The 23,426-nt window shown below is 42.7% G+C and overlaps 1 protein-coding gene across 3 annotated transcripts in view; it reads left to right on the forward strand.

The window, feature by feature from the left end:
* TLL2 (tolloid like 2) overlaps positions 1–23,426 on the forward strand; it is a 164,319-nt gene that overhangs the window by 84,992 nt on the left and 55,901 nt on the right. For all 3 annotated transcript variants that reach the window (XM_032949702.2, XM_032949704.2, XM_076065654.1), the window contains one exon: positions 3,390–3,514. In XM_032949702.2, the coding sequence (XP_032805593.1) occupies positions 3,390–3,514 (125 nt within the window). The remainder of the gene's footprint in view (positions 1–3,389; positions 3,515–23,426) is intronic.

Below are 23,426 nucleotides of genomic sequence, written 5' to 3' on the forward strand. Positions count from 1 at the left end.
CCATTCATGCTCACCCTCCTAATTGCCCTCACGCTCACCCTCCCACTCACTCTCCTACTCACACTCGCCCTCCCAACTCGCATTCACCCTCCCAACTCATGCTCATCCTCATGCTCGTCCTCACACTCACGCTCCCATCACACTCCCACTCACCCTCCAACTCACCATCCCATTCACCTTCCCACTCACATTCACGCTCGACCTCACAATTGCACTCAATCCGTGTTGAGGAGGATCATGCAGAAAACATGCCACCCAGAACCCCCCTCGCTCGCTTGCTCGGTCAAGGGGCAGGAATCAAAAGGTTCTGTGAAATGTCAGAAAATAAATGGAAATAAAGTAACATTTCACCTTTCTCACGTGTATGCCATGACGCAGTCACGTTTCCGTGGCACACAATATGGAAACGCCCTGCAAATGAGCAGCAGTTATCTGTCTCTATGGCTAAAAACATCCATGGTTTCAGCTCTGAAGCCAGTTAAATCAATTTACAAATGCCCCAATTTGTGTTACTGTGTTAATCCCCTGGGAAATTGCTAAACTTATTTCAGTTATGTAAGATGATTCTAATCACTTCTTCAGTTGTTATTATTATACGACTGTATATTTATTAGCAATTTGTTATTCATAGCATTCCATTACTGCTGCATTAACAGGTACACACATGTCACTTGAATTAAAGTACTATATTTGTTTTCGTCCTTCATGAAAACAGAAAGAATGAGAAAGTTAGTTGAATGTGTTTTAGGACTCGGATCCATCCTAAAAATAACCGTCACGTGCTTTTTTTTCGTGTTTTTTCAAAAGTAATTTTAATGACAATCAATGTCTTTAAATGCAACTTACACGAACGTATTTCAGTTGCCAAAACCTCCGAGTTTCTTCATCTCTGCAAGTATTTATAAAGTGGATAAAATATGATTGAAGACAATTCGTAAAATCAAAATGATGAATGATGAAAACAAATGCATCTTTTGCCACGTAGATGTCGAGCAGCCAAAAAAATGGGATTGAAAATCCACCAGCGTTGCTTGCGTGAGCGTGTGCCCGGATGCGTGTGTGCGCGTGTGTGTCCATGTGGACCCCATAGTGTGCATTGTCAATAGATCCAATTGTGCTGCCTGTTTAAAAGGTCGAGGAAGCCTGGTGTTTAGCTCTCAGTGGGCAGAATGGAAAATGACAGCTATTGGACAACGCGACAAAAGGCTTAATCTGCAATGGAATCTTTGGAGGATGTTATTTAAACAGCTCTGATGCTCCTGAGAAAACCTTGTAAATGCAGTGATAGCCCTTAGAGGAGCATCACATCCCTGATGGTTACATATCCTCCCCATCACTCACAGCGGTTATAAATGAGCTGTATTGTAATGCAGCCAGCAGGCATCGTTTCCAAGCGGTGTGAAAACCAAACCCCCTGCCATGTAATTGCCGTGCAATAAAAGACAATTCGCTTCTTGGGTTTTTTCTTCTTCTTCTTCTTATACTTCTATGTATCGTCGAGTAAAATAACATGTTTTCGCGAGAAGCGAAAACGTGATCATTCTTACTTGAACAAAACTCATCACAGAAACGGCGTACAGATAGCTTTGTTATAACCGAAACGCTACACAGCTTACGTGACGTGCAAAGTGCAGCGTGCAGAGTTTATCCCGGTAATCTGCAATAACAGTTTGAAATCAATCAATGCGACAAGGTGGACATTCTGTTAATTGTACTGTGCAATTTAAAACTTTAAAAGCAAGTGAAAGTGCAGACGTATACAATTGCCCGTGCTGTAGCGCGCTTTGTTCACACTTTGCACAATTACATTTTGTGAAACAATTATGACATTTCCCTCAGGCGTTACTGGTTTTATTTATACGACAACAATGCCCTTTGTCCAGGAAGGCCTCACTGAGGATTATACTTTGTCAGGAGGGTGCTGGCGTGGCACCCTCGATCCTATTCCACAAAAAACGGGCGTCTTGCACGCGGGAGGAAACTGGAGGAGACCGACAGAGAGTCCAAACGCAGGGAGGAGAGCAGTCCACATAGATAATCCCAAGAACCCACTTGCTGTACTGCCATCTCCTGGCCACGTCGCAGCACAGCCTTGTTTGGGCATTTCAAGTGAATCACAAGTAAATCACAAGTGACTCACAAGTGACTCACAAGTGAATCACAAGTGACTCACAAGTGAATCACAAGTGACTCACAAGTGAATCACAAGTGACAATTCGTTCCATGCGTATGTCATGGGCGTAATAATGCGGACAGTTTTTTTTAAATGTAAACATTTTGTTGTCGTCTTTCAAGAATCCAGAATACGGCGGGAACATCAAAAAGAGGGCGGAGCAACACGTGATGTATAACGGGGCAGGCGTGAATGCACCCTCAAAATTAGGGGACGGACGAGGACACCTGGGCTCGCCGCTCTACCGCGGTAGGGGGGAACGATGGGGGACCGCGTTTCGGGGGGAGGGAGGAAAATGGGGAGCAAAGGGGGGGGGGAGGGGGGGCGAGGGGGAGATATTGTCACCAAACAGAACCCACAATAAATAACACAAACACCATGTCCAAGTTTGTCAGTTTCGCTATCTCCCCGCAGCAATAACGCACGGTTAGTCAGTGAGTCGGTGCTTCACTCCGTGCCTCACATTTGTGCAGATCGCTCCTATTTGTGGCTGTCGCGTGCGGTGGATGTGCCCAGGGTGCTTTGTTCTCCAGCCATCAGGAGGACGCGTGGTTTTTTTGTTGTTGAAATCACGGTTACCGAGCACAGGCCCGAAACGCCAAGGGGTCAGCACGATTGAAGGTGTTCGCTTACTAGAAGTGAGCAAGATGATTTGAACTTGGGAAAAGATTATTTGGAGAGATTTTCAAAGTCGGGCAAAGAAGCAGAGAGAGTAAAAGGTGTTTGGACCTGCGGTGGCGTGGTTACACTGTGTGGATAAGGCGAAACTGTTGGTCTGGGCGACTGTGCTCCTTGTGTGTGTGTACGTGTGTGTCTGTGTGTGTTTGTGTGTGTACGTGTGTGTGAGTGTGTGTGTCTGTGAGTGTGTGGGGAGCGGTAGTTTAGCGGTTAGCGCTACGCTGCGCTATGAACCTGGCGACCCGGGTTCGATTCCCGCTCACGGCCAACACCCAGTGACGATTATCTGAACCAGTCCTGGGCATCCTCTAGGTTGACTCAGCCTGAAATGAGTACCTGGTGCGTTGTGTAGTAAACATCGCCACTGGGGAGACGAAGGCGGTCCGGCGTGGTTGCTGGACACCCACCCCCTCGTGTGCCGTGCCGGCCTCCATAGGTGCTCGCTAACAGCACTTGCCCCTACAGCCTGTTAAGGCTATACGGGGGATCTTTGTCTTTGTTTGCTATGCATCCTCATCTCACGGTGCCGTCTCCACAGAGGAATATTCCTGGACACCATTCTTCCCCGGCCGGACGACAGCGGAGTGAGGCCGGCGATCGGCCAGAGGACACGTCTGAGCCAGGGGGACATCGCCCAAGCCAGAAAGCTGTACCGCTGCCCAGGTGAGTGCTCACGCGAGCTCGTCCCAACGTGCTGCTGCTGCTGCTGTTGTTGTTGTTGTTTACACGCCGAGAGTCCCGCCGTGGTGATGGTGCTTAACCTCACTTGGAAGGTTGCAAAGTTCAAATTCTCACGAGGGCTTTGGCTTAGCTGATGGTGTCTCTCCAAACTTGACGTAATCCATCACTGGCCCTTCGATGTGCCTTTTTTTCGGGTCGAACTGCGTGGTGTTTTCTGTTGTGCTGCACACGTGCTGGAAGCTTCCTCTTCAGTTCCTTCAGCTACTGCGGAAGCTCTCAGCACGTGAAGCGGATGTCGGACATCACGCCGAACGACAACGCTGTAAAACCTGTACGACGATGGGAGGGCACAGCAGCTAGAGCATGTGCTGCAGCATAGTGAGTACTACTTTGTGGAGAGTCAACAGTGGACATCCTATGAATATAGTGACCCCCTGCCGTGAGAATGCGGAGTTTAGACCAGTGGCCCTGGGTCACTAGCAGAACCGAGAGCTGGGAGCTTCTTTGACTTTACTTTCTATTTAAATAGCAGAGGTTAGTGACGTTCATCACAGAGGCTCTCGTTTTCAGAGGAAGCAGGAAACGGTCAAAACAGCAAAAAGCAACTTGGTTCAACTGCAGAAAATGTCTCAGCAATTATCTTGAATTGCCAACGTGTCTGTTAATCGAGTTGTTTGTAAATATGAAATGGTTACTTGACGTTAGCACGATGCGGTAAAGTATGGTCCGTGCTTTGGGACGTAGAAAAGTTATTTAGTAATGTAGCATGTGTTGCTTTCACTCGCCGTGGACATGGGGAGGACGGGGATGAATTAAGATGGATCAACTAAAAATACCCAGAGTTGTTTTGTATCTTTCACGTAAAATAGTATATTCATTGTCCCATGAAACTATGTTACATTTGTTGATGACAACCAATGTCCTATTTCTTTAACGTGTCATCTACAATTCTTGGGAAAGAGTTTTGAATATGCTTCACCACGTGGTTGGTGATGGTTAGTGAAGGGGAGAGACCCAGGATTGGTTCAGATGGCATTCACCACTGCTGCTAGCCATGGCCAGAAATCAAAAACTCAGGTCACCGGGTTCATAGCGCATGTATACTTTGCCTTATTCTTGTATGCCCTTTATTGCAGAGATTTTAAACGTCTGCGACCTATGTTGGCGTTAATATGTTTGAGCAATTATTGATACAATACGTTTGGGTTTTATGCATTCACCTGGATTGAACGCATCTCTGTGATTGCACATCACAAGACTTTTGATGAAACAGGAGTGGGTCAGTTATGAATAAAGGTATGCATCGCAAATCATGCATTGCAGCCTGCTCTAAAGGCCCGGTCACGTAAAGCAATACACAGTACCAGCAAATTAATGTGGGGGACCATCTGATAATCCACAAATTGCATTATTTATGGAAACCTGCACACACAAAAAACTACAATTAATTTATATTTGGAGTGTAAGACTGACTCTTGAACAGTGTCTTGTGAAGGCCTGTGCCAATTCATGCTTGTATTTGAAATGCTTCCACACCAAATCAAATTGTGAGGTGTTAAATTGCGTTTGTAATCGTATGAGATTTCCAAGAAAACACCGTGCACCATTGAAAGTCTTGCCCAGCGAGGCCTTGTGCCATTTGCAACAGTGAATTTGAGTAATGTTTCAATGTGTTCCGCCCTTCCTCCGGGAGACACGTGGTCCCAGTCGTGTGCCGGGGCCCGTGATTGCACGTGGCACGTGTGTGTTTGTGTGACGGCTGTGCAAAGGCAGCCCTTGGATGCACTTCACTGGATTCATTGACGCCATCGGCGAGGCTCATGTACACCGATGTCACATTGTTTTTCACACCTGTGCGTGCCACTGATTTCACAGGAGTGATGCAAAGTCTCTTTGTAACTTGGGGGAATGTTTTTGTAAATTAAACCATGGCAGAGGTACTTATTTCACTCCTAATCATGTTCGTAAAATTAATAATGTGCAACTCGACTCTTATAAAACCAATGGAGTGTAATTGTGTTCATCACTAGGCATGAAATGAATCCCCTAGCGTGGGTCGTTTCAGGAGTTGTGATTATAGAATAAATTCTGTATTATATTCTTGGTTCTTTCGGTAAAGTCACGTTGAAGGAAACATTAAAATAATTAAATATATATAAAACAATAAAATTCTCACGAAGTTTCGACTGCAACACAAGCAGTCATCATCAGGTGTGAAAACCAACGGCAAGAACATTTGAAAGAAGTGGCGGTTTGTATTTGTGTATTTATTTATAAACGTTAGCACCACGGATAGCGATTTGACAGTTTGTTTAGATGGACGAGTCCATCTATGTTCGGAAAAGAAGAGGGGGGAGACGAAAAATTAATGAATGCTGTCTGAAAGCCACCGTAAGCGTGAACAATCAATTAAGACCCGAAATGGTTTATCAAATCCTTCCAATGATTGCTAAGCCAGAATCCATCTTCTCAGTTGAAATTGTCTCTGTGTTTGTATATGTGGATAGTCTCATGAACGAATCTCTCATAGTAGCCAGATGGCTTGCAAAGAACCTCTGTCTTGGAGAAGTCAATGTCATGTGAGCCTACTGAATTATAACAGTGATCTGCCACGGCCGAGGTGTTGGTCCTACCGTGTTTAAGGTCTGCTTTGTGTTCACGAATGCGGTCCGAGACATGGCGTTTGGTTTCTCCAATGTAACTACTACCACAGAGGCAACTTAGTTTGTAGACACCAGGGTACTGTATGTCCGGAATTACATCTTTTACAGACGGAACCAGATCACGGATTTTATGTAATGTGTTGAAACGGACCTGGATTTTGGAGATATTTTTTGTGATCCCCGCAATGTAGGGTAAAGTGATGGTTTTGAATGGCTCAATAGGGTCCTTCTTCATGGTTGGAGTGATAGCTTTGCGGATTGTGTAGTCGGAGTAACCATTAACCTTAAGAGCTTGGTGTACGTGCTTGAGTTCACTGGCTATGTGTTCCTGGTCGGATATGCATTGGGCTCTATGGTGCAGAGTCTTGATGAGGGAATTCTTCTTCCAACACCTCGGCCGTGGCAGATCACTGTCATAGTTCAGTAGGCTCACATGACATTGACTTCTCCAAGACAGAGGTTCTCTGCAAGCCATCTAGCTACCATGAGGCTATCCACTAATACAAACACAGAGATAATTTCAACCGAGAGATGGATTCTGGCTTAGCAATCATTGGAAGGATTTGATAAACCATTTCGGGTCTTAATTGATTGTTCACCCTTACAGTGGCTTTCAGACCGCATCCATTATTTTCGCCTCCCCCCTCCTCTTTTACGAACATAGATGGACTCGTCCATCTGAATAACTGCCAAATCGCTCTCCGTGGTGCTAACGTTAAAAAAAACGCTACTTTTTCAAAAATTTCTTGCTGTGGTTTTCACACTGATGATGATTGCTTGTGTTGCAGTCGAAACGTCGTGAGAATTTTGTTTTATATTTTTATTATTTTGTTTCCTTTATACGTGACTTTACCGAAAGAACCAAAAATACGTTCTATTTAATTATACTTTTTAATAAATGTTTTCTCCTACAACATCAGAGTGCAGCGCCACATTAAATACGCACTACAATGACAATAGTTTAAAGCGATTTGCAGCATGTGTTTTTTTGGAGGGGGGGGGGGGGGCAGAGCTTTGTGACGTCATATTTGACGGGGGGGGGGGGTCTGACTTTTTGTGACGCCGTGTGACGAGGGGCGGAGCCAGGATTTCAGGCCGGGGTGACATTGAACAAATTTAAATTTCAAGAATGATTAGAGAGTCGGGCTGTTGAACTAGACGCCATCGGTTGGCGACACACTCTGACAATGCAGTTGCACGGAGTCCGCCAGACCGAGTGTCGTACACTTATACGCAGAATGTCACCCCTGTCACCCCCCCCCCCCCTGGCTCCGCCCCTGCGTGTAACGATGGGAGGGGGGGGGGTCAAAAATCGTCCAAAATCGCGTGACGTCATTTATGGACGACCCCTTGGGAGGATCATAATGAATTGTAGTGAATTAATCGATGTCTATTTCGTACAAACGTTACATGCAGCTTGCATTGCACGCACCTATCCAGAACGATTGCGCTGGTGCACTTTCACACGAGGCCAAATTAAGACAATGCTGAAACAATGATCAATTTATATGTCTTCATAATCGTCTGCACACAGTGCCAAATTCGAATTAAATTGCTAATTATATATCGCCTATTACGTCGCAGTAATGTGAAATCAAATAACAATGCTCATCACAATAATGGTTACTCACCAAAATGTACCAGCCACTGTGATTAACCAAGCACATGAGGCTTGCTTTTAATATAGCAACATACAGAGGATTGAAGAGGCAATTAATACTCCGGTTAACTGAAATACAGAGGCGGAGAAATTAGGATCCAAATGACCACGTCACATTTTATGAACAAATAAGCAGGTAAACTTGCTCCAATACACAAATGGGGAAAGCAACCCAATGAGCGAGAAGTATCCGGGTATTTGGCGATTTGTTTTTCCACTCGCAGATGGCAGGCTGCGGTTAAATAAGTAATATTTAAAAATACTTTTAAAAAAACACACGCTTTAATAAAATGTACCGTACTAGTAATGGCAGAACTCCACGACTCCAGGAAGTTGCCCCGAGGCTTGCCATAACGTAAGCGACCGTGGTGATTTACAGCCAACGTCAGTTGAGCGTGGACAATTAAACCCAAGCCGAAAAATAAGATATAAAAAAGATTGCTTAAAAATATATATTTTTATTTTGATTGATAGAATATAGTATTGTCATCAGTATGACATACGTATACCAAGTTTACAGTCGATACGACATTGGGAAGTGGGTAAAAATTGAGTTACAAGATTTGAGGATACAACAGAGTGAGTTAAATAAAAGCGTGTAAAAATGACGCATTCAAACAGGGATAGAGGCAATGCCCCTTGCACTACAAACTCTCTCATATTAAGCGGCTTTTAAAGAGTTTAAACTTATGGTGGAATTGAGAAAACTCGCACCCTTTTTGCTTCGTGACTTTTTTTTTATTCCTGAAAGATTCAAGTCCAATCTGAGTCGTGCCCTCCACCATCGTAATGTGCCTGTGTACAGGTGACACTTTCGCCTACAGATTACGTTCAACCATTGGCTAGCTGGCCTAACCAATCACAGAGTTACATTGCTTTGACACCAACACGACAACAACATCCTTAATTACACATTAAAACTCATCTTCGCTTCATGATACACATTAACGTTCACTGCGATATAAACTCTACGACATGCAGACCGTAGCTACTTAAGTTGATGGCTGTCACACACTGCTTGCTTTACAAACTCCAGAAATAGAATTCCTCCCTGAGAATTAATTGCAGTGTCATCAACCTTAGATTTCCTGTATATATCTATGAAAATAACATTTTAATTAAGCAATTAGCCAGTCACAATTAAATGTACCTTTCTTACATTCCTCCACAACTCTCCCCCCCCACCCGACCGTCCCATTAAAACGTGTTTTGACACCCAAATTAATAAACACGGCATGAAGGCACGGGAGGGCCTGTGGGAGGGGACACACAGCTCGATTAAACCTCAGGGACGTTATTTAGTGCGAGATGTATATTGGTGAGGACTACTCCATTACACGCCAAATCCCAGGCAAAGTGCACCCTTCATGTACATCTCGTAACGCTGTGCCAACATTGCTTGGCAGCAAACGCAGATCACTGGGAATGTTTTGGGCCATGGATACATCATAGAAACTAGAAAATTACTCGGAAATTTGCATAAGCCTTCCCTGGAAAATGTTAAACCCCCTGTAACAGGCGTGTGTTTTTCTTCTTGCTGCTGTCCAAATGAAACGGGTTTATTTGTTGCGGATGAGCACATGTTGAAGGAATTCCTGTTGGAGTGAATTGTTGACTAATTCAATGCTGAAATTGTGTCTGTCCTTGCTCCCCTAAGTACTGGTGGTGTAAGGCGAGATTTTGTGCGTTGTAGCGCAAATGGACAGTGTGTGTCTTCTACAGATGTTTTTCAGTGTGACTCACAACTCGCATTGGCATAGCTTAAAAAGTCTTCCTTTTGCAGTTCATACACATATAATGGAGAGACAGAGGCATTCATTTTGTAAAATAAAATATACCAGGTAACGCATTGAGACTATTTTGGCAGCATTGCCTAAGCTAAGAATAGTCATAGGTGAAATTTCATAAGTAACTTAAGACAATAAATCCAAATTTTGATTGAAAGCTTTCTTGACTGCAGGGATTCATATTCTTGGTTCTTTCGATGAAGTCACGTAGAAGGGAAACCAATAAAATAATAAAAATATAAAACAATAAAATTCTCACGACGTTTCGACTGCAACACAAGTAATCATCATCAAACCACAGTCAGAACATTTTCTTGCTGTGATTTTCACACCTGATGATGCTTGCTTGTGTTGCAGTCGAAACGTCGTGAGAATTTTATTGTTTTATATTTGTATTATTTTTCGACTGCAACACAAGCAATCATCATCAGGTGTGAAAACCACAGCAAGAAAATTTTCTGCCTGTGGTTTGATGATGATTGCTTGTGTTGCAGTCGAAACGTCATTGTTTCCCTTCACGTGACTTTACCGAAAGAACCAAGAGTACAATAAATCCACGCAAAGTTAGGAGATAATTCAGGGGTGATCAGGACCACTGGAAGAACAATTGTCAAAGTAAAGGTCAACTGACAATAATATACCATTGTGATTTCATTAATTAATATGACATCATGAATAATGTAAGTAACATCACGAATGGATAAAATAAACATGACAAACATAAATACCACAGACTGGCCAAAAAGCCCAAAGCGATTATGTCATGCTGGCCGTGTTGCATTTGTGACTACATGGTGGCCATGTTGTATGGGTTGTCTTCCTGGCAGCTGATTGGCTGGTGCAATGGGAGTTATTATGCAATCCCTAGAAAAAGTTTTCTCTAATGGCATTTCAAATCTTATGGAAGTAGTTGCCTCCATGATTTTACGAGCCTGTAAATGCGACCGTGGTTACATGCTCGTAAAGTAAAGTCGGGTTTTGTCCATGAAGACAGATTTCAGGCACAGAACGTCATGACAGCACAAATAAACGTCTCGAGTGATTTTTCACTTAATTCAACAGCCCAAATTGTGAGGGGTAAAAGGTAATGGAAATCTAAACATTCATCTGCTCAAGAAAACGAGAGCAGTTTAGTCATACCTACCAGAAATTGACCCTTAGTTCGGTGGATTGCAGATCTGAGGCTTAATCAGATGAAATATAATAATGCTAAGAAGCACCCGCTTATCTAACAAGAGAATGCAGTTGCTACTTCATTGTATAATGGAAGGCTAAAAACAACATCGCTTTTGTTACATATCTGACTCGCACCTTAAATAAATTACAAAATATGGAGATACAATTTCTTATAATGCTAACTCAAACCTTGTTTTATTTTGCTGAATCCGCTGAAAAATTAACTGAGCCAAACTCTTTTGTTAAACCTAACACTTCGGGCTTTGGATGATATTGGTCGCGAAAGCCTACATGTTCTCTTCTCCCGTGCACTGCTTCGGCAGGCTGTGCGTTACATCCTTAATTTAAGTGAATAAAGTTCATACAGCGGTAGACGTGTCATTGAAGTTTGGCCACCTCCGATTAGCACGGCTGGCTATATACGGTGCTCAAGAAGTTCATACATACATACATTGTGGTTTCAGGCGTGCTTAGGAAACAAAAATAGTTGGGGTCGAAGATGAACTGTATATATACTGCTGAGAACGGCAAGGAAAAGGGTAAAGGATATGGAAACAATTAGTAAAATAGATCTGCAGTCTTTCTGCCTCATTAAAGCTGCAGCTATTATATGGCAGCATTTTTCATTCGCAATATGGGGATCATTATCAAGGCCAACAAAGAAATGTTGGCAGATACATTCAATGTTTTCGATACGCGGTGTTATCGAAGACATGAGAGAGTGATACCGATTGATAGAAGTAATAAATAAATAATGATGTTTAGCCCATTATCAACCCACTGCTGGATGAAGGCCTGCCCCATACCATGTTGCTCGTGGTGGCAGAATATGCAGACAATGTATTATATCTTTAGCAGTCTGATGACATGATGATGATCAAATGTGGATGGCTCTTACATCAGTGGCCCCAGTTGAAGCCTGGCCATCATGGTACCATATTTAAGCCCATGGGCCATACAGAGTGTAAAGTATACTCTGGGCCATATGTACCTCTGCGCCAAGCAAAAGTTGGAATATTCCTAGAAGCCCCACACAATTTCCCATGTGGTTGACGCCCTAGTTACGTAAGAACGGAATCACACTTCAAATTATAAGTGACCAGATAGGACATCACAGGCCTTTGCCACCAGTGTCCTTCCAGAGTCCAACTACAGCCTCTAGCATGGGCTCTTGAGATGTGTCCACTTGAAAGTGGTTTGCTATGGCTTTAGCTACCAAAAATTCCATGAAATTTGAGAGACAAATTTAGAGCAAAATACACCATTTTTTTACGCTGCCAGTTTTCGAATGCCACTGCACTTCTTTATTTGTAACATTCGAACCATTTCACGAAATACACACACTCGCATAAGCTCACACGCACAGGCGCACGTACACACAATGAGCGTGTCTTAGAGCATAATAGGGCATTTATTTACAGATGACATTTACTCATGATCGCGTTCTTTAAAAAAGAAAATGTGACGGGTGTTCTGTGGCGCACCTGACCCTGAACTCGGCGCTTAGCTACCGAAGAGTAAGGGCAACTGGGCAGGAGAATGGTGGCAGCTGTGCTTAGGAGGACTCCCATGACACCGGGACCCACACTGCAGCAATGTGCCAGCAGTAGCAATGGGGATTACTTGGAATCACTGCGAAGCATTACTCACTGCGATCTGCCATCTGAACACTGGCTAACCGGCCTGTGACTTACACAAGGCAGCTGCTTCTGCATTTTTCAACCGTTGCCATTTGTTTCATTATTATTACACAGCTGTCTTTTATCAGCATCACAGTTATTTGTGCGTAATGCGTCACAGTAGTTATATGTCTGTAGGTGCACGAGTGGAAATCATGTTGGGATTCAATGATGATTAATTACAGTACTTAGAGCGGAGGGGCACACACCTGTTAGTATCACCCCCCCCCCCCTGCGATAACAAATATATGCTGATGACATAGTCACAACAACCAATGGACATGAATTACAGGAAAGTATTCTCGTTATATTTTGCTTGCTTACCCAGGAAAGGTTGTTGCAGTTGGGGGGGGCGGGGGCAATTGTGGCCACGTACAGTTCTAATTGAGTCATTTGAGGGCAGCTTTACAAATTCGGATCCATAATGCTCAAGCGAAATGGCCTAATCGTGTGAATGAGGTCACTCGGATCTTTAACATCCACTGTGAAGCAGACGGCACGGAGTATTCTGACGCCGAACACACCGCAGTATTAAATGGGGGCGGCTGCTGGGATCCCGGATTCTAACCGTGAACCCCTGCGACAAGCGGCGGACGCGCTCCCGCTGGGCCGCGTCCCCGCTGGATGATTTAAAAAAAACGTAATAAAGAAGGTTTGCAAAGGTGGGCTTCACGTAAATATGAGCAGAACACAAACCGTAAGTTACCTCTCAGAGAGAGAGAGAGATTAGAGTATGGAATTACTTCATGAAATGTGGACTGGGGTCAAAATTATGAAATGAAGGCAGGCAAGTGCAGGTTGAAGTTATTGTGGATAACTGAAGTTGATAGTTAAAAGCAACAAATCAATATACTTCAAGAGAGAGGGTGTTTAATCAGTGCCCATGACCGCTGTGGCATACATGAACGAGAAACATGGCCATTAACAAATAGATATTAGGAAAATCTAAAAAGTGCGGCATGCTTGGAATTACACAGAGACAGAAAAATGGACTGGAGGACTAACACAAGTTGGAAACATCGCATAGAGTGTCAACAAAAGTAAATGGGATTTGTATTCTGTAAGCTCAGTGTTTTTGTGTGAATGCTGGTATTGAGATATTTTTATTTCAGCTTTTTTGAACAGGTGAAAGGGACTCTTGCATTAGTGTTCTCTAGGCATTTAGCAGCCGTGCATATGTTGTCTGCGGGTGGAACGTGTCAACTGGGGTTTATGGATGGATGACTCATTGGAACCGTGGTAGGCAGCAACAACAGAGGCTGTGATTGGTCATTGTTTCCTTTTCTTCATCCAACTCAACTCACCCGTGGCCAAAAAATGGGTCATGCATGCCCCAATTTATGATTTTAAGCAGGTTACTGCTAATGCTGGACAATTCCCGAAGGAATAAGATTTTATTCCTACGATTTCATTTTCTATGATTCCTGCAGTAATTCTAACAGGGATTCTGTCATGGAGGAATATCTTTATATCCCATGGCTTAGGTAAAATACCATACCCTGCCAGACTCCCTTCTTGCATGAATGTCACATTGGGATTTGAGTGGAATTGAGCCAAGCCGATGCACTGGGCATCAGTGGTGAGTTCAATGGCCATATGTTCCAATCGTGATTCTGGTCGATACCAGCTGGATGAAATCGGCGCCTCCTATTGCAGCCACCCAGTGTTGCTTGTAAAATAATGAGCCTCATGTATGCATTGGCTGAAGCTCATTCTGCCAACGTTCAGCAGAAAAAAGGCAAATTAGCAGAAACGATTGGTGATTTGGCTGGTTTCTTACAAATATTTGGCAGTAAAACGCATGAATTGGGCCCTGTTTATCACAATGAGCTTTCACCTAGCTCAACATACTGTACACTGAATTAGCCTCTATTAAATCATCCTTGTGCCTGACATGCTTCGAAGCAAATGAGGCAGTGCCCATTATTTGTTGAACTGTGGAAATAAGCACGAGCCAAAATGAGCATGGCCATCATGAGAAAATTAAAAATATACTATAATCTTGGTTCTTTCGGTAGAGTCACGTTGAAGGGAAACAATAAAATAATAAAAATATAAAACACAGCAAGAAATGTTCTTTCAATGGTTTTCACATCTGATGATGATTGCTTGTGTTGCAGTCGAAACGTCGTGAGAATTTTTTTTGTTTTATATTTTTATTATTTATTGTTTCCCTTCTACGTGACTTTACCGAAAGAACCAATAATATGAATCCCTGCAGTCAAGAAAGCTTTCAATAAAAATATACTTTTTAATAAATCTACACACATGACAACAGGATGTATGTCGTGTTGCTAACAGGTGTGGAGTGATGTTTCCCGCCCTCTCTCCCCTGACAATTTTGATGAATTGTCATGATTGAATTTAAGAATGGATTTCCTCGTTTTTACTGTCTCGTTTACATTTCAATTGGTATGTAATTTTCACACATTTTAAACAGTTGATTTCTCAATTTAATTCTTTAATGCGTGTGTAATGAGCATGAGGATAGAGTTGAAACGTGAATTGTTACGCACATAATTATCAGCATGCAGGTGTGTGTACGTATACATGCATGGAGGCAATTTTGAAGAGGACGTCAAGCAAGGAGAAGGAGCGATGAAATCGGTGCTGGCTGGATTGTTACAGCGCAGGCTCCCTGAGGGGCGGCAGTAGCATGGGGATTGGACCGTGGCTATTGATGAAATGCACTTTTTGTTTTTAGGTCCTAACGTAGTCAAGTTTGACATTGATCATGGTATTTATTATTTATATGTCACGTCCTTTAATAAAGTTAGTGGTAACCAGTGACAAAAGCAATGTTGGTCTTTGGTCACAGCTGTTCATGGCGCAGGGAAATGGAAATGTTTTCATTGCAAACGGTTCCGATTACTCTCTTGCCTGTCCATCTCCCGGAACCATCACTCGCTACCTGGATTGGACGCGCTTCCTGTGGAATTAGCTCAGGATAAGCTCAGTTCGCTGTTGATGGATTGGCTTGGTACTCTCTTTTTCATATATTCACCTTTCTGTAAAACAGATCTTGGAGTTTTAAAATGTGGCGCAAAAACCGATAAGGTATTAAATGTTATTGTTTCCTAAATTGTCTCTTGAGGGCTCCAAAAGGTTTTCTTAAATTGCTATTGAAGTATTTTATCAAATAGGGTTTTTCATATTATTAAACCAATATTGTTTTAGAAAAGAACAATAATTCATTCATATTCTTAGTTCTTTCGGTAAAGTCACGTTGAAGGGAAACAACAAAATAATAAAATATATATAAAACAAACAAAAATTCTCACGACGTTTCGACCATAACACACCTGAAGACGACCGTTTGTGTTATGGTCGAAACGTCGTGAGAATTTTTATTGTTTTATATATATTTTGTTGTTTCCCTTCAACGTGACTTTACCGAAAGAACTAAGAATATGAATTACTGCAGTCACGAAAGCTTTAAATAAAAAAAATAATTCATTCGTTTAATTTTCAAGAAAAATATTTATGACCGTAGCACATGGTGAATTAAACGCTGCCCTGGCATGGTAAACAAAAAGGGTTTTGTTCACTTGAAGTTACGTCATCTTCTACGTGTTGAGACCATGCTTCTTATACATGGGCAGAAGAGGGAAAAGCAAAGGCACGGAGGTATGGATTTCTAATGGGAGATTGTGAAACAATAGTTACAATAATGAAGCAATAGTCACTTTGACAAAAGGTGTGTTTAAATATTTTTGCCAAAGTGAAAATAAAATTAATTTAAATCTTTATTCAAAGAGAATGTATTGCTTTTCAGATATTAAGCAACACATGAACCATTAATTGGCCGTATAAAATATAGTAAACTGAATTTATATATCAAAACGTCGTAAATAAATTAATGTGAAGGTAAAGATACAGCTCTGAAATTCTTGGCTTGTGTCACTGCAGGTGGAGGTTGCTCAACAAGAGGGAGCCCGAGAGAGGCCCTCTAGAGGTAAATTTTACCAACTCGTCCGTGCTGGTCAGACGTCTTTGAAAAGCTATCTGTCTTCTACCCATTCACAGTGTTGGGTGGACAGCTTCATGGGTGCTAGGGGTAGGGTAGGTTACGAATCCTGCCCATTGTGTAAAATGCCAAACAAAGGAGATCTAGAGGCGACCTCTGGATTGCAAGTATGGTGTGCTCACCATTATGCCACAGTAGCGTCCAAACTAATGTAATATTGACTAGTTTAAAATGTTCTGGCAATGCATTCTGGGAACCAGTTCTGCCGTGTCAATGCAGGTTTGTTCTCCTCGTGCAGCTAAGCCTGTTCCCTATGGAGAGCTGCGTTACATTTTCAAAATTGTATTGCGCATATATTTTTGATGTTTAAATGCACAAGTGCCTCAAGAGGCTATGGAGTGGTTAGTGTGTACAGTATATTCAGCTGGAAGGTGCTGTGAGGTGGAGCAAATTGCATTTAGAAGGTTGAAAGTTCAACCCCTTTTTTAGAGGTCGACTCGGCCCATAGTTTTTTAGGACCAGATAAGTTGAAAGGTTGCACAATCAGTCGGATGTTGGTTTGATACCTGCGGGGGGTGGGGGAGGGTGTTGATAAAAATTTGTAACAATTTGTGAGATGTTTCCATGTGTTCTTTTAAGGGGAGACTTACCTTTGCCATGGCCAAGGTGGGCTTTCCACCGCTGTCCAAAAAAATCATCAATGAATGCGTGGTATAATTTTAATGTATACATTTAAACAATCCTTAAAATCATGAATGGACATAATATATTTGACCATTATAACAAGGCACTTCAATGGCTATAACCACTGGATTATTAGCAAAAATCAATGCCAAAATGGCATCACTGAACAATCACAGTTATAATCAGGAAGTTGCTGGAAAAACAACTCGTAAATCACGGCACACGACACGAGTAGTGGCCGCTAGAGAGAAACAATTCCGTAATGGAACATGGCACAAGTTACTCCACAGTGGTGGAAATGTAATATTCCCATGGCAGAGACCAGTCCCCAGAGGGATGTTTACTGCTGAATAACCACAGAGTGGTCTGAATTTTATTAACGCTGTAGAGATGATAAACTGAATTGACCCCATCCAGGATTTGAACTTGTAGACTTTTCCTATTGAGGGTCAAATACTCTGGACACGGAGGCACATTTCCAACGTAATTGTTAATGTGCATATCATCATCACGCTGACAATTTATGAGCATCACAAATTTCAGTTAAATTTCACAAGGATATTCACGTACATATATGGAACTCGGTTTGCCTGTTTAAATTGTTAAAATGTTTAAACATGCTTCAAAGCGATGCCAGAAAAAGCAGAAGGAGGATGTTTTGCTGTGGAATCTAAAGTTCTACTGTGGTACTTTATTGGGGCTTAAGGCTCCATAATCAACTGTTTAGCTATATGTGTGCTCATCAGCAGCTGTTTTGCACGTCTCATTAACTTTGTGTATTTAGCGAAGACATTTATTTTTGTCACTTCACGTTAAACGTCGCATTCTTCTGACGCTATGCACTGTTCATGTTTTACCCAATGCGTTGGTGGTTCCAAGAAACACAAAGTTGGGAGTTTTAGTAGGACGTATATTCTCATTACCATGTAAAATATTAGAAGTAAAAATGAAACCAGTTGGCAGCGGGGCCAGAGTAAAATAACTGATGAATGTTGTAATACAGCTGTGTTTTCGCTGGTACGGTTGAATATGTTCTTATGTGGGGCCAGTTCCCACAGGAGCAGCAGCAGCATTCCATGTGGCCCTGCGCTTAAGCGTTTGCTAAATGGAGAAGCAAATTGTCTTGCTTGTCATATCCACAAACATTTAGCGACGCTAGTTTCCACGACGCCCACGCTGCGTTTTTTCCCAGGGTGCGGCCTCCGTGCTGGAGAGTTTTAATTGATGTTGTAATTGAAAAGTATAAATTTTTGTGGTCAGTGTGGTGGTCCACCGAGGCCTCAAGCCGTTGTCATATTTTACCGACCATAAACATTCTGGGGCATCGTTGGCGTTGTGAATACGCAATGACCGGGGTGTGGTGGACGTGCACGCCTGTAAACTAGCGCAGGTGATGGCGCGTGAAACATTTGAACCGTGACATGCGTGAGAAACCCACGGGCATGAACAAGGGATGTGTTTAGGAAGCGGGACAGCAAGTAGATTTGTGTGACCTGTTCAAACAGGGGTTTGAGTTTTTTTCCCCTTCTGTATTGTGGGGTTTCTCCTGGCACCGAATTTCTCAACGCGTATAAATACTCAAAAATAAATTGGCCCAACATATTGTGTGTTTTTATAATAATACAATTATTATCCACTGCTTTACTGTAATCATTTACAACGCTGGTGGAAAAACAAAGTATATTTATTGGAAACCCACAGCTGAACAATAATATGATTAATTCAGATTCATTATTATTCTTCGAAATTATTATTGAGCTGTGGGTTTCCAGTGAATATGTATACGTTGTTATTATTAGAAGAGGCTCACGAATTGGCCATGTTTGTTATTACCACGAAAACGTAACTTAGCAGTACACTTCTCCTTGCAATGGGTTCCTCAAGCGTTGTAAATAATTACAGTACAGACATGGGTAACTGCGACTTAAAAATAGGACTGTAATACAGCGATAATAAACAAAGCACTTTAATTGTGTAACTCACGAGATGAACGGTAAGAAAAAAGCCAATGTCACTACATTCAAATTTTGTTTTGGGGCGCTGCACATTTTTCTGTTCATAGCTTTGAGCCAGTGGTGGAAATTCCACATTCCAATGGTTAGGGGCCAGTCTCTTAAAAGGAAAAGTGTAATTTACGCCCCACGGAGTGGCCCTTGAACTATCGAGCCCAGTGGGATGAAGGGCGCTGAGTTGATTCCAAAACGGGCTCTCGAGCTGTGTGTCCGAACCATTGCACCACCCGACCAGATTTGGGAAACGTGAAACGATTACAGCGTCATCAGGAAGCGGTTAATGGCTTAAGTCACCCAGGAGGTGCGTCTGTTCAACAAGGATGTGTGCGGTAGGATGTAATATTCATATTATTAGACTTGCTCACACCCATAAGCAAACACACTTAGTTTCAAAATAAGCAGAGATTAAAAATACGCACAACCTGCCAGACTTTGTTTTATTTAATTCCGTGCACAATCACTCGCTATGAGTAAGAAAGGAAAGGAATCGATGGTAAGTGTTTGTGAGAGGCTACACATTTGGCAATTAGTGACGCTAACCAAGTAGTCATTCACTGGCTAAAGATGCAATTAATGAATAAGCATAAACTTTACAAATGTCTCATCGTCTGGACTTCTCTCTCTCTCTCTGCCGTCAGACATTCCATTTCCTCCCCCTGTTCAAGTCCAGGCTCAAGACTTTCCTCTTCTCCTCTGCCTCCGACCGAGTGTCTCTCTACATTGCGTCTTCATCCCTCACCTTTACTCCATAACGTCGCCTCTCCCCGCACCCTCTGGCCTGGAGTCTTCCATCCCGAATTTTCTCCAAAAAGGGATTTTTTTTTTTTACAATATCCCACTTCACATTATCTTTTGTATCGTGTCTTGAGATGTCGTTCTACTTTATTTGTGTTGTTACATTATGTTGAATTGTATTTTTTAAAAAATATATTAAGCGGTGGTGTGCACCTTGTTGAACTGGAAATGTTCCACGGTCACTCGTTGCTTAGAGGTTCTGCATTGATTCTGTCAGCAATGTGTCCTGGTGGAGAGACATATCGGCATGGCTCATTCATTCCGTTTGCTTTCAAGGTAATTGCGACTTTGTCAAGTGAACAAGAGCACCTTCAAAACGTTTAAGAGAGCTAAATGATAGCTACTGTATTGTGTCTGGGCCTTGTGGTGGTATGGCAAGAGGTCTGGATTCACAAGGGAAAACTGACACGGTCAAATGATGGTTGAAGGTCGCCATGGCTCCTGAACGTTAAGTGAGAAGAGGCAGTCGTGGTTGTAGTTTGGAGAGTTTGGCTTCTGCTGAAGGATACCATCAGAATTAATCACCGTGTTTGAACATGGCGACATGGCGAATATGTTTTTTTGACTAACGAACAGGCGATTATAATTATATGCATTTACATTTTGTACATTGCACATGTACTGCATGGAGAGCAACATATAATATTTCTATTTTATCATTTTTATTCACCTGGAACATAATGGCCTTCATTCTGCTTTCAGCGATAAGCATGTGATTTTTTATAATTCCTATAATTAAATCAGTGTGTTTCTCACACAGTCATATTCATAGCGTATGCGTGCACCAGTATATTACAGCATTCCACCAAATTTGATTAATCCCGGTCTAACTTTCCAAGTTCTTTCCCAGATGGCTGCTTGCGAGTGCGAGAGTGCGTGTGTGCGTGCGTGCGTTAGACATAAAGGCTAATATTCTTGGTTCGTTCGGTAAAGTCACGTAGAAGGGAAACAATACAATTATAAAAACATATAACAATAAAATTCTCACGACGTTTCGACTGCAACACAAGCAATCATCATCAGGTGTGAAAACCACAGCAAGGAAATTTGAAATAAACGCCACTTTTTTCAAATCCCTGCAGTCGCGAAAGGTTTAAATAAAAAAAAACAAAGGCCAATGTTTACGAAAGAAATCACAGCGCACATCGTGCTGAGCACTGGGCGTAACTCGAGTCCACCTCTGCCATGCTCACCGCTCGGCGGTGGGCAAGAGAACTACGCACCAGGACACATTTGCTGCTGGCAGTCTTCCTGACGCTGCTTTTACGAGACGTGACGGAAGAACTCTCCCCCCCCCCCCCCCGTAAGCGATCCCTTTTGCACAATGTCCACGTCGGGGTAATTGCCAGAGACCGCGTCTCTTTGTGAGCAGCGTGCGCGGCCTCGCTGTTCTCTTCAATCCAGCGGGTATCGCATTGGTGGAAACGAAATGTGTTTACGGTAAACGCGGGGGAGTATAAGGCAAAGGAAAATAATTTAAACAAATTAACGCTCGTACAGAATAAGTGTGGTATGTCATCTGAGAGTCGACAGAAAAGCTCCTAATTATTTCATCTCCAAGAAAATGTAGAATTTGTTTTATTGCATCCAAGTTTTTTATTGCCATCCCACGAACTAAACCCTTTGTTTCGTATCCAACAAGTGAATATTCCCATGATAGCTCTTGCCAGCATCAAATGCAGTATTTCTTTACATTTTCATTTCCATATGCATTTCTACAGCACGTTTTTTGTTAGCAAGGAAATTCTGTTTTAGACAACACTTCTTCCTTATGGCAAGCTTATTATCATCATCCTTACCACTTTCTATTGCATTTCTCTTTCCAAGTGTCAAACGAGTCCCAGAGGTACAACACAAGACACAAAAGAGACCGTAAATGTGATGAAAAAATATCCTAATTTCTAATTAACTTGCAACTCTGCCAATTAAAACATATTTTAAATAGGTACATGTATTTAAACCACTTCATACAAAAATGGTGGAAATTTAATAAATTTTACAAATGAAATAATGAGGAAAGATTGGCTTGGTAGCTACCATCACTAACTACAAAGACGTGGAAGATCATTTGTAAAATTACATCCATTATGCCGCACATTGTGTTCATCATTAAATATAATCGTACAGTTCTGTACAATGCTTTATAATTTTGCCGTATAAACAAGTTTGAGCAATGGATTTCGCATGGCAGTGAAACACCCAGACAATCACATTCACTGATGAATGCTTTGCCAGTGATTATAGCAACAAGGTGCTACACTCGGTGTGTACGTGCGTGCGTGTGGGCATACGCGTGATTATGTGTGTGTGTGCGTGCTTCGGGGAGCAGTGGCACAGTGGTTCACACACTGCTAGGACCCCGGCGACTTTAGTACGATTCTCGAGCATACACAGCACTTTACTCTTTGGTTCTATTCGGTAAAGACACGTAGGTAAAAAAAATAAAACAACAAAAATCACGACGTTTCGGCCACAACACAAGCGGCCTTCATCAGGTGAAGGGATCAGGCTGTCTCGAGGACAGCGCTGGAGTGAAACACAGCCACGCTCAGACCGCGACCTTTAAGCTGTGTGCGAGGAAACAAGGTGCCTTGACAAAGGAATTAGCATAAAAATTAGCATTTGATTGGCCGACTTAGCATGATGAGCGGTGTAGAGGTGGTGTACATGCGGGTGAACACGCCGGTTGGCGCGGGGGGGAGGGGGAGTTTACCTATTGATGGTGTGAAAAGGGAATTTTTAAGATACAGCACTGGCGGCGAGCTACGTCTGGACATGATCCTGCTCCAGGATGACACAGCCTTAAACAAACACTCTGTGTGTGAACATTAGCAGTGGAGGGACAAAGGTGGGTGGCCACTCTTGGCCCTGGTCACACCGCAGCCACGTGTGCCATGCCAGCATTAACAAGTGTTCTTCCATGACGTACGTCTATAAGGCTGAATGGGGGATTTTGCCAGTTGTGTCTTTCTGCATGAGGGTGTGCATTGTATATGTACCTCATATATTGAAACTAAGTTCAGATACCACTTGCTACTGGTGCCGTGTATGTGGTGTGGTGGTTGGAGCAATGTTAAGTAATCACATACAGGGTGCAACCACGAACCGCCCATGAATAAAACTCTTACCACTTGAAAGGGCGGGGCATAGAGAGGGCGGGGCATAGAGAGGTCGGGGCATAGAGTTTCAAATGATTACCGCGAGATACCTCTCCCAGCGCACAAACAGCCCCTAGCCTCAGTCATTCGCAAGATGGTGACCCCGCAACACAAGGGGCGTTTTGCGTTCTGCAGTTCAGCAAGACTGAATCCGTAATTGCGGTGCAGCGTGCTTTTCATCACACCCTGCGATTTTTTCTTGTGGGGATACGTCAAAGACCGTGGTGTTTTTGTGCCACCATTAGCGACTAATCTGGAAGGCCTCAAAAACAGAATCACGGCAGCGGTGACTTCATTGGAAGGAGACACTTTG

This window comes from Petromyzon marinus, chromosome 8 (genome assembly GCF_048934315.1).
Source record: "Petromyzon marinus isolate PM22_M1 ecotype Great Lakes invasive population chromosome 8, UKy_Petmar_22M1.pri1.0, whole genome shotgun sequence".
Lineage (NCBI taxonomy): Eukaryota > Metazoa > Chordata > Hyperoartia > Petromyzontiformes > Petromyzontidae > Petromyzon > Petromyzon marinus.